Source organism: Trichosurus vulpecula, chromosome 5 (assembly GCF_011100635.1).
Source record: "Trichosurus vulpecula isolate mTriVul1 chromosome 5, mTriVul1.pri, whole genome shotgun sequence".
Classification (NCBI taxonomy): domain Eukaryota; kingdom Metazoa; phylum Chordata; class Mammalia; order Diprotodontia; family Phalangeridae; genus Trichosurus; species Trichosurus vulpecula.
This window is the reverse complement of record NC_050577.1, coordinates 285,679,168-285,691,748: the sequence shown is the minus strand read 5'-3', so window position 1 is coordinate 285,691,748 and position 12,581 is coordinate 285,679,168. Positions and strand designations below refer to the sequence as shown.

The 12,581-nt window shown below is 40.5% G+C and overlaps 1 protein-coding gene across 1 annotated transcript in view; it reads right to left on the bottom strand.

The window, feature by feature from the left end:
* Positions 1-2,601: 2,601 nt before the first annotated feature.
* MYBPC1 (myosin binding protein C1) overlaps positions 2,602-12,581 on the bottom strand; it is a 77,171-nt gene continuing 67,191 nt past the window's right edge. The window contains exons 28-31 of the mRNA XM_036760801.1: positions 12,232-12,391; positions 10,993-11,129; positions 8,848-9,034; positions 2,602-2,870 (exon numbers count right to left, since the gene is read on the bottom strand). Coding sequence (XP_036616696.1) covers positions 2,770-2,870; positions 8,848-9,034; positions 10,993-11,129; positions 12,232-12,391 — 585 coding nt within the window. The 3' untranslated portion in view covers positions 2,602-2,769. The remainder of the gene's footprint in view (positions 2,871-8,847; positions 9,035-10,992; positions 11,130-12,231; positions 12,392-12,581) is intronic.

Below are 12,581 nucleotides of genomic sequence, written 5' to 3'. Positions count from 1 at the left end.
ACAGGGGCACTTTGAAGATTATTTTGGGAACTTTGTGAAGGATGAAATGGAGACAGGATTGAAAAGAGTTAGGTAGACCATTTGGGAGGCAATCATAACAGTCTAGGCAAGAGGTAATGAGTTGTGAATGTGCACAATTTTCCTTACTACAAATATAGTACTTCATGTATTACAAATGAACAAGTTGGCAAAACTGGAATTCTTAATATCAAATTAATCTTGGGACCATACAATTTAAATTTTATTTTATAATATTTTATAATATATTTTATTATATTATATAATATTATTATTATATATTATATATTATATATTATATTATATTATTTATTATTATATAATATTATTTATTATATTATATATAATATATTATATAATATATTTTATAATATGGTTATAAAATTGAAGATATTTTGAGTAGGAACCCAGTAGCAGAGTGTGTGTGTGTGTGTGTGTGTGTGTGTGTGTGTGTGTGTGTGTCTCCAAGGACCAGCTGAAACTCTTTTGAGTAGGTTCTTGGCTCTGTAGCTATCAGCTACTAACTTGTCAAGGGAATATGAGCAGTAGCATTGGAAAGAATACCCACATCAATTGAGTTATAGGTGATTGAAGTTGAAGAAGCAATTCCATAATATTCCATCTCCTGCATGAGATGAAGAATGAGATGATGAGAGAAGCCTACATGGGAGACAGAGAAGACAAAGGAGACAGGGTAGCCAGGAGGAGGGTGATGATCCATGGTATCACATGATACAACTAGGTCTAGCAGAATGAGAATGGGAAAGAGACCATTGGATTTAGCAATATGGAGGTCATTAGTGGACTTAGAGCTGTTTCAGTAGACTGCTGGCAATGGGAAACCATATTGCAGTGAAGTGAGAAGGGAGTGGTGGTGAGAAAAGGCAGTGAATGTAGACTGCTCTCTCTACAAGTTTGGCAGCCAAAGGGAGCGATGGGATAGCCAGGTACAGTTTTGTTACCTTCTCCCCAAACACCGCATCTACCTGGACTCCCTCCCACCCCATCCGCTTTTTCCTCTTCCCTGTCATGCCAGTCCTAATCATCGGTACCCGCTGAGGCAACATGGCATAACAGACCTCAACAGGACCTGGATTCAAGTGTTGCCTTTGAAACTTTGAAGCCATGTGACCTTTGGGAAGTACTGGGGTGCTCTGAGTTTTGCAAAACACTTTATGTGTTATTTCTTTTGATCCTCAAAACCACCCTGTGAGGTAGATGTTATTATTATCATGACTATTACCACTTTACAAATGAGAAAACTAAGGCTGAGAGAGATTAAGTGATTTGTGCAAGACCGCACAGCTTGTATGTGTCTGAAGCAAGATTTGAACTCAGGTCTTCCTGATTCCAAGTCTCACACCCTATTCATTGTGTCACCAACCTAACGCCCTGAGCCTCAGTTTCTTTATCTGTAAAGTGGGGATAATAATACCTGTAACAGTTACCCCAGAGAGTTTTGGTAAGGGTCAAATGAGATAATACATATAAGGGATTTTATAAACCTTAAAACATTCTATAAATACGAGCAAGCACCATTAATTAGTTTATTAATTACCACTACCTTTACTCCCTGGCTCCAATACAATAAGAAAGAATAACTTAAAATTTTGTGATTCTATATTATGTCTATAAAATATCAATTCACAATGCTTTGGGGCTACTGACGTGTTGGCTCTCTAAAAAAAATAGCAAAAATGACATTCTTTCTCATCTTCCCCTAGCAAACTTCCTCTCCCAATCCTCGCACCTTCCCCCCAACCCCAAGCACCACCCCAGGAAATGTGGGAGAAGCTACCACAAAGATGACAGTAAAACTATTTGTGGGCTGCTCAACTTTAAAAAAAAAACAAATCTATCTGTAAGGCTTCCTTTCATATGACCATGGGAATGGATGGGACACCTATAGCCTCATCTTGTTACTACTATGTTCCTCCAGGTTGGGGGACTACGCATCAGTGGAGGGATTGGTCTGTTGTTTTCAACTGTTTAATCTAAAGTAAGTTTATTCCTCTCCCCAACACCACCACCACCACCACCACCACCACTACCAGCACCAGCACCACCACCACCACCAAAAAAAAAAAAAGATACACACACAGCAAGATGCGGGCAGGTGTTTTTTCTTTCTCCAACATAAACACTTTGTTTTTAAAATTATTATTATACAATTAACTGAACACATTTTGCCTTCTGTTGAGAACAAATTGGTTTTCAAGGTGAGGTCTTGGGAAATAAAACACTTTTAGTGAATTCAGTTGAAAGCTGACTAATGCAGGGGACCATGGGTGGTGGGCAGCAGAGGGCTGTGCTGTCCTAAATGAATGATACTGGAAACTGAGAAAAATCCATTTTCCTCAGGGTATAGACAGGTTTCATATTCTTCCGCATTGCCTCTGACTTAGCGCTATACACTTACGGCACTCTGCAGTCTGACAAACACAAATCACAGTGCATGCTCACTCTACCACTTTCCTTTTCTTTCTTTTTCTTTTCTTTTTTTTTTTTTAATAAGATGCAGTTATCATCAAACACAAAGCAAGGCTGAATGTTACCAAAGGCCTGCCTTCCAATCTGGGTCTTTCCAAGAATGCCCACTCTAAGCCATCCGTGGGAATATTTTATTTTCAACAGAAGAAGGAAAGAAATGACCACACTTGGGTTGCTATTGGAATAACAAAAATCAAAAAAAAAATGTTTTCCCACTGGCAACCAGTTTTCACTACAGTAGCAAGGAAGCACTGGGCAGCCTCAGTTTCCCTCAGGATTGCTTGTTTCCACGTCTCGCAAATATGAATCAATTATGTTTGGAGGCACACCTTGCAAAAGAAGCCTGCAGAAGGAAAGGCCACCTACAAAGGAGGAGAAAAGGAAATAGTTCAATATACCTGAGAGAGACAGGCCTACTTCATTGTTTGGTGGCTAGCTGTCCTGAGAAGGGGGGACAAGGAGCCTTTCAGTTCCTGTTGGGGAATCTTCCCCTGACTTTAGTGCATTTAAGGAAGAGAAACAGCTGGCATTTTGGGGGAAGAGGCAAGTTTCAGAGCAGGACTCCTAAGCACTCTGGATGCCCATTGTCGTTCAGATTTGGTGTTGATTTCAAAATATTGACTCTTCGTTTAGCCTAGATGTGAATACTCTACATGTGACTTAAGCCAACCAGTGGAGTGAATTTACCTAGACTGTGGGTGTACACCAAGATCTATGTTTACCTTTTTTTTGGTGGTGGTGGGTGGGGAGAGTGAAGGATGGAGGGCTGTGATTTCCTTCTGGGGAAACTCCTTCTACTAATGCAGACCAACCTGTAGTCTTAGAGCAGTGCCTGGGTAACTGAGAGGCAGTGACTCGCACAGGGTCACACAGCTAGTGTCTGTTTGAGGTCAGGTCTTCCTAACTTCCTTTAGTTACTCGTACACCATGCTGCCTCTCCAGTTTAAACTTCAATCTTCTAATTAAGTGGACAGTATTCTGACCCGGCAAAGCAGGGGAAGGAACAATGGATAACTCCTGAATAAAGCTTAAATAAACCAGCCAGAATATCTCTTTTTCTGGGGGCCAATTTGGGGAAGATGATAAATATGACATTGAAAATAACAGGACTGCCCTTGTAATGGTGTGAACGCCCACCGATCCCTTGTACTTACCTTTGTTTCTAAGTTTGTTTTTCAAAGAAATTACATCCATTCAAAAAGAACCTTTTGGAACAACCTACCAAAACCTCTCAGGGGATGGCTTCACTAATCTCTAACAAAGGTGCAATTCAGACAAAAGCAGCATGCTGTTGGACATTCTTTGAAAACTTCCCCGATGCAAGTCTCAGAAAACCATTCTTTTCTTAAAATGAAAAAAAAAACTCCAATCACGTCTCAGAAGAGATGCTGCCATTTGTTTATGGGTCCATTCCTTGATGCAGTTAGCTGCAGGATGCTGTCCCACTGTCTCCAGCCACGTTCAAGGCCTCATGCTCTATCTTGTGTAACATAAACGAGTTGCTTAGAATGCTCGGGTTATTGCGATGGGTGAGTACTAGTGGTTAATTTCAAAGTTTCTGAAATACACATTTAAACTACTCAATTAGTGATTAAGGACATACTATTTTCATTAGGTCACATAATGAAAATCATGCCATACTCCACAGGCTCTGTATGGCTTATGACAGTCATAAGCTTCATAGGCCGAAACCATATGAAAGCTTACCTGAGATGACACTATACATTCAAAAATCCTTACTGCGCTACAACTAAGGGAGAGAGAGAGAGAGAAGTTATAAGCATTAATAAAGGGCTGACACCAAGGTGGATGACTTGTTGGATAAAATTATTTTCATAGTTATGGTAGATGAGGAGATGATTTAATGAATCCTTAGTCATGTAAAAGATGTAGAAAATAGAAGCATATGGAAAATAAAAGGCAGGATCCAGTACCACTTCAAAGGGCTCATTAATATGTGAAAGCTTTATTAATATGCAGGACCAAGGGAAATTGACTCCTAGTCTTTTGCCTTAGCGAATGGTAGAGCCAATCAGATGGTGAGATGGATGTTTATGGGAATAGCTTCCAAACCATAAGCTTAAAAAGAAACTACAACATATATATATGGCGTTTTTCAACAAAAGAAAAACACAGACATAGCACTATGATACATATATATATGTTGAAACTCAAAAAGGCAAAATTATCAAGTAAACCTAAGTTAGCCTGCGGAGCCCTGTTGGCAATTATGCTTATTGAGTTCATTATGCATAAAGTCTCACATTTTAAAATGGGGGGGTTCAAATGAACAGAAGCCCTTAGCATACCCCTAATCTAGAGGAGGGGAGGGGAGTGTGTGGAACTGAGATGAGTTCAGCTTTAAGTGCTTGGACTTAAGTGATTGGAATACTTAGAATGTACATTCCCTGAGGACAGGGATGATTTAATTTTTGTCTGTAATTTTGATGCCTCGAAATGTGCCTGACATATCACATGCTTGTTGATTGGTTGATTATGGGATCATAGACATGGGACTAGAAAGGACCGCTGAGTGCAAAGAGTCATTTTACAGATAAGGCCCAGGTTAGACAAACTGAGTCACCCAGGGTCATACAGCTAGTAGGTGTCTGAGACAGGATTTGAACTCAGGTCTTCCTGACTCCAAGCCCAGAACTTGATCTATTATAGTACCTAGTTGCCTTATTGATTATAATCCAGAAAATGTATTTTAAAAGATAGTTTCAATTTCTTCCTATTTTGGAGGCTATTAACATAATTTCTGAATGTTCAGAATCAATTAATCAATCAGGAAACATTTATTAAGCACTAGGCATTTTGCTAAGCACTGAGGATACGCAAGGAAAGTTTACTGTGGCCTCTGTGTCTGAGGGTGGCAAAGCTTTTCTTCACCAACCTCACAATGTTTTTGGACTGGGAATAATTGAACATAAAAATGTGTTTGTATCTACATCTACACATATGAGCATGTATAAACATATATGTAAACCATTGATCTGCATGGACATTGAAGGTCTCTTAGAGGTTATTTAGTGCAGCGCCTGATCTTACAGGTGAGGGCCCTGCATGAGGCCCAGAGAGATTCTGTGACTTAGCCACAGGATTCTCTTCCTTCAGCTACTCTGCTTCACATATTTCGTATTCCAGATTAAAACTGCTGTTTCTGCTTATGCTGTGATCTGAAAAAAAATATATATACATACACATATATACATACATATCTATCTCTATCTATCTATCTATATGTATATGTATGTATATATATCTATATCTATATATATCATGTACGAAACAAACCTAGCTTTGTACAGGACACCCCTTCATGCAGGGTCCTGGAAGTGTGTCTTGGGTTTCCTTTAAGGACATAAATCTCCACACTAATCTCAGTCACATGAAAATGTTCCAGCTGTCCGGTAGTGATGGCTATAGACACAGGGCTTGTTAAGTCCCTAAAGCTTAACCCTGTGGCCGAAGGGTCCCAAACCCTCTTTCTCAAATGTGGGCATTTAAAGCTCCTCATCCTTTCCTCACCATGAGGTTTAAGGAGCTAATTCATAAATTCGTCTTAAAGCAGTGGTGTCAGACTCAAATAGAAACAGGGGCTCTTATTCCATACATAAGGATCCCCATGGAACGCATATTGACTTGGTTTTAAAATGTGGTATCATCTATGTTTTCTTGTGTTTTATTTATTTTATTAAATTTTGCTCAATTCCATTTTAATCTGGTTCAGCTGTACTCGGGAGTGTGGTGGGCAGCATATTTGACACCTCTATCCAGAAGTACAGGAGTCTAAGATACGTGTGGACGCTCTTTTGTTGGTTCCCAAGCTTATAGTGGCCTTGTTGTTAAAAATAAGATGCTTCATAATTGTAATTTTGTGGCACGTTACCCTACCTGACTTCCTACCTGATGCCTCATCTCCTCTGTTAGTTCACTGTTCTTGAATAATTTGGCCTTCCTCACTCATGGCATAGCTGTTGTATGCCATGAGTACTAATGAGGACAGTCTAAAAGCAGAAGGAAAGGCAAGCTTTACATGCAAAATGCATTTTCATGTAAAATAGGAATGGAATGGAAAGTTATATCCAGTGGGATATGAATTTTGTAAACCTGTTGCTGCCCCGCCAAGAAGACTGGTTGTCCTGGGGTAATTATTCCTTGATATATCACTGCAGAATTAGAATAGTGGGACTGGTATTTATTGATTCTCAGTCGACATTCTTACCTTTTAAAATTTTAAACAGTTTAACTCTGTTTCAATCAGCTATTACCTTAAGAACTAACAATGTTTTCCAAGCTAGCAAAGCTCTCATCACATTCTCATGAATTCACTGACTTATTAGTCAGTTATGATTTCCTAACGACAAAATGCTTATTTAAAATTCAAATGGCAAAGCATTAGGAGTGTCCCATGTTTAATTCCCCCAAAATACATTTTTCTAAACTGCTTTTATGATATTATAACTTTATACGATTAGCAGATTTCATTTACTTTCAAAACATGGTGTAGAGGAATTATTTTTTAGAAGGTGCCTTGCAAATTTCCACATAAACATTGTCACTTTATTAACGATAAGAATGCTATCTGTTAAAATTGACAGCTGAAAAGATATCAATTGAGATGCAAGATGCAGTATTTTAAACTACTGGTTATTCGGTTTGAATTCAAAACCAGCCTTTGATTAAACAAAGAAAACAGCAGGAAAAATATTGGAACGACTGTCACAGCTGTAAAATTGGTAAAAATGTAACATGTCTTTATATTTTATTCGAAAGTCACCTATTCAGAAAAAATAATTCCTATTATGCATTGACAGTGAATATAAATTCTGCTATACACTTAAAGACAAAACCATTAGAAAAAATGCTTAAAATTAAGCTTTAAAGACAATTCTGTTTTTTTAAAGGCATATATTTGATTCCCTGCCATATTTACTCATTTGACTTTTTGAAGATCATTTTACTAGATTTTTAAATTAAAAAAATTCAGTTTCGTAGTAGAAATCCCTTGAGCATTTGTTCTTTGAATTTCAGAAATAGACATCAAAAGGAAGCTATTTCATGAGTAAATAGGGTTTAAAAAACAACCCATCCCCGGAACATAGGCACATAAATTTAGGGATACAAGGGACTTCAAAGGTCATCAGGTTCCCACTCTCACCCTCCCAACCCTGCTCATTTTACTTGAGGAAGAAACTTAGACTTGGACTGATTAAATGCTCAGAGTTGCACAGCTAGGGTCAGAAGCAGGATTTGAACTCAGGTCTTCCTGATCCCAACTCCATGTCCCATTTCCTAGTTTAGGATTCCATCTTAGAGAAATGTAAGAGAACACATGCCCTTGATAGTTTAATGCAATGAGAGGATGCTTCAGGATCATGCCAGATCTTCTAGTCATGGTCATCTGCGTGGTGGAAGGGGGTCAATGGAAACTCAAAACACACTCTGGTTTCAAGGAGAGACATACAGCATAAAGGTCATAACCCATTATGCTATGTCCCACGGGTAAACAAAAATACTTATACTTACTCTGGTATTTTTGGTTTCTTAGGACATTATGGCCAAAGGGGCTGTGTTGAATGAGTTGACAAAGAATAACCATGATTTGGCAAGTTATGCCAAGGAAATCTGCAGTCCATAGATCCTTAAGCATTCTCACGACTTAAAATGCATTTTTTAAAGTAACGTCTTTCAAAAAAAATACAAATAAAATGCATCAATAGAAACACAAGTTCTCTAGGACTGTTTTAAATCAGCTTTTCAGATGACATCCCATATATATGTTGCATTTTTTGTGCGTATTCTTGAGAATGCTAATAGCAGTTACCCAGGTATATATTATATCTTCCCCCTGATGTTAAAATGATTATTTGGCTCAAAAACTTAAATAATTAATCTTTCCTCTTGAATCACCATTTCATTAGATCAATTCATTTCTCTGAGGCTCTTTAGCTGTAGACAAATTGATTTCCTAGGATGCCATCCTTGTTGTTCCATTTATACTCACCAAACTGCTCACACCTTGGCAGTCCACTGATGTCAGTCACTTTACCTTGAGTGGACAAGACTTACAGAGGATAATATAGACCCACTTTAAATAATTATATCACCCTTATGTATGATGTCAGCATTTAAAAGCTTTCCTCCCATTTTAGACACTATAATCTTATTTTTTGTCTTTGGACTTAACAGATGATTAAAAAATAAAAGAGGAGGGTCTAGTTAACTTCAGTGCATTAAGAAGGATTTTAGAGATCATAAACAGAGACAATTAAAAAATAAAAGAGCAGGGTCTAGTTAACGTCAGTGCATTAAGAAGGATTCTAGAGATCATACCTTTCACCTCCAGCTTGCATTCAATTTCCACTGTCCCCAGGTCATTGACTGCTTGGCAGGAGTAGGTCCCTCCATCATAGGGGCTGGGCTTACGGATCTCCAAAGTGCAGACTCCTTGGTTACTGAACATTCTGTATCTTGGGTCATTCACGATGGCAACTTTGTTTTTCAACCAGGTTATTTTGGGCTGTAATTATGATAGGCGAGGGAAGAAGAGGGAGAGGAATGAACCACAAAAAAAATTTAGAAGAGGAGCATCAAAGCCAATGAAAATAAGTTGTATTGGTGGTTTTTGGTTTTACATCATGTTCATTTCCTGACATTATCTCCACCCCTAGCATTCAAACTTTTCTTTTCTCTTCTCTTCTCTTCTCTTCTCTTCTCTTCTCTTCTCTTCTCTTCTCTTCTCTTCTCTTCTCTTCTCTTCTCTTCTCTTCTCTTCTCTTCTCTTCTCTTCTCCTCTCCTCTCTTCTCTTCCCTTTCCTTTCTTTTCCTGTTCTGTTCTGTTCTTCCTCCCTCCCTTCCTTCTCTCTCTCTCTCTCTCTCTCTCTCTCTCTCTCTCTCTCTCTCTCTCTCCTTTCTTTTTTTTTCAAAGAAAAACATTTGAACAAACCCGATCAATACAGTAACCGGGACTAACAATGTATGCAGCACTCCACACCTGGAATTCTCCATTTCTCTGTAGAGAGGAGGGAGGTGCGTTTTCATCACTTGTTCTTCTAGACCACATTTGGTCATGGCAACTAGTAAACATTCAGCTGCTTTTCGGTGTGTGACAAAGAATTTCAAAGGAAGACTTAAAGGGAAAGAGGAAAAAGAATCCGCGGCAACAACAGTTGTAGTTGTTACTTTGATTAAGTTATGTTTACTATTTGTGTAGAGAGTGCTAACGAGCAGTCCTGGAGAAAGAAGGCAGATTTATTCAGAATTAGTTTTTCTAGAGTAGAGAGATAGCACCCCGTACAGATCCGTAGCGGCCGTGATGTTAACTCATCCGTCGTGTCTTGGGATCCTTTGCAGACACTTCCAGCGAGTGTCACCACTGACTACTTTTGCCCTCTCTTTTTACCGAAGGTTTTGTTTCTCTAGCACTTTAAGGCTTACAAAGCGTTTCAAACCTCACAACCAACCCGAGAGACTGGTAGTACAGGTAGTGCCCGGACCACATACGTGTAGTGACTCGGTTTAAACAGTTATGAGCTCAGATCTGGCCGGTCCAGGCTCTCTTTCCGGTACACCCTACTGTCGCTCACTATGGAACTTCTTGGAGGGACATTCTCCTTCCGCAGTGGGCCCCTCCAGACCCCCGCAAGCTGGCTACGGGTCAGACTTCGCTGGAATGCCTCTTCTTCAGCCAAACTGCTTCACTCACTATCTACTAGCTGATCACAAAGCTAGGAAGCAGTAGGGATGGGATTTGAACCCAGGACCCTTGACACGAAGGCAAATGTTTTTCCCAATCACACTATCCCGCCGCCTCTAACCCTCGCTTAAAAAAACACCCGTCCTCCGAACCTCCTGGCTTTCCTGATAGAAGCCAGCGCTGAGTTAAAGAAATATTGGCATCCCTATACTATTATTTACCATACCTAAATAATTACTTATCCCCAGGGAAGAGAGAAAATAGCGTTTGAAAGGCTAACATATTGTTTGTCTTACTAATACCATACTTACCATACCTAAATAATTACTTATCCCCAGGGAAGAGAGAAAATAGCGTTTGAAAGGCTAACATATTGTTTGTCTTACTAATAATGTAGTGGCAAATATAAAAAGCATACACAGGCACATCCTGCCTGATAGGAATTGACTTCTGGAGAAATAAAATACAATGGAAAACGCCGTTGGCTAACTTCAGAGGACCCCATGGCAGCCTAATGGGGTCATGATAGCCTCATAGATGAAGAGGACCGCAGCGGTCCTCATTTTGCAGATCAGGAAACTGAGGCCCAGAGGGGTGAGGCCACTTCAGAGGCTGCTTAGCCCGACCAGTCTCTGATGAGAAGCGTTTTGCCCAAGGTGGCATGGGTGGTGTCAGAAGAAGGATTTGAACCCAGGGCTTCTGATTCCAGAGATACTGCTCCTTCCACCGCGCCCTACAGAGGCCTTTGTGCAGCACACAGCACAGGGATTGGCTGATCCTACCTTTGGATTTCCTCTAACGCTGCAGTTCAGGGTGGCGTTGTAGCCTGCGATGGCATACGTGTTCACCAGAGGCTGGGTAAACATCGGTGCTTCAGTGAAATCAAAGTCTTCATACACAGGGTTTTTGTAGACTTTCCCTAGGGGGAAGAACCACGCACAGAAAAAGAAAATCTATGAAATAGCCTAAGAAAGGGAAAGGGCACACTTTCCAAAGAAGCTTAGCAAACACCAGATGGCATGTCCACAGCCGGTCCTTTGGTTTCCTGTATGTAAACGTCCTATGCACACACGCACCCACACGTATCCCTCGGCCGGTTCTGCCCCCTCCTCCTTCCCTCGACTAAGAAGGTATCCAGCCGGACACGTACTAAGCAGGAAAACAGAAGTCTCTTTTCAGACTGGAACATGATTTGGAGAAGTCACATCTCATCTCCTTTCTGTGGTCCTCATGTCTAGGAAGAGGGATCATGGGATACGAAGGTCCCAGACACATGCTAAAAGGGAACGGATTTATGGATGGAAAGGATCTTAGCGGCCATGTGATCACGGGCTCACAGTCTGAGAAGCGAAAGGGAAATTGGAGGTCCTCTAGATGAGGGCTCTGAGGTCTAAAGAGGCTAGCTGACTGGTCCAAAGGATCCCATGTCTGGTGCCCTTAAGTCATACAGGCAAGAAGTCAGAAGGTGACATAACTTCTCTGAGGACAAACTCGGTGTTGTTTTTCCTCCAGGAAACTGGAACCAAGCGATTAATGAAACAACACCAGGCACGGAGAGGCAAAACCAAAGACGGACCGGCCTCGCCCTCAAAGAGCTTACAATCTAAAGACTGTATTCAGAAATGACAGAAGTGTTGCCTGAACTCAATCTGCCCCCTCCTCCTTGCCAAGAAAGTTAGGGTGAGTTCACAAATGCCCAAACGGCAAGGCGGCGTGTGTTAATGAAACAGACATTTCTTCTCCCCTTGGATTTTTGTCTTGGCACCTGAATAGGATCAAATGGCCAGAAACTGGAAAGGATTTAAAGGGTTGTATTTTTAAGGAGGGTGATTGGGAACCGTTACTGGTTTTTAATACTTTTAATATCTCTGCAAATTTCCCTTATTTATTTGCTTTCTTAATGTAATATCTCTGGACATTTAGTTTTCTTTTTCCTTTCCCAGAGTGACTTCTCCCACGCCACCGGCTCCACTCGGCGATTTCAAACCAAGGGTCAGAAGATCGGTGGCTCTCCCACTCACCGTCCTTGGCGATCACCGCGCTTTCTTTCGTCATCGTTGCCTCCTCACTGAGACCACACATGTTTTCAGCAAATACCCGGAAGTAATACTCGTTTCCTATGACGAGTTCGGTGATGGTAGCATTAGTCCTGTGATAGTGCTCGATGACGGTGAACCATTCCTGAAAAACAGAGCCCACCAAGAGTGGAGTGAAACTCAGTCCTTCAGGGCAGGCGTGGTTTTTACAGTGTGGTGCTGTCAAAAAACATTGCACGGGGAGTCCTGTGGACTGGGTCTGCTACCTGGCATTCAAAAAAATTATGGGAATATGATTACACGGCAATATAATTTTAGATCATAAAAGTGACAAC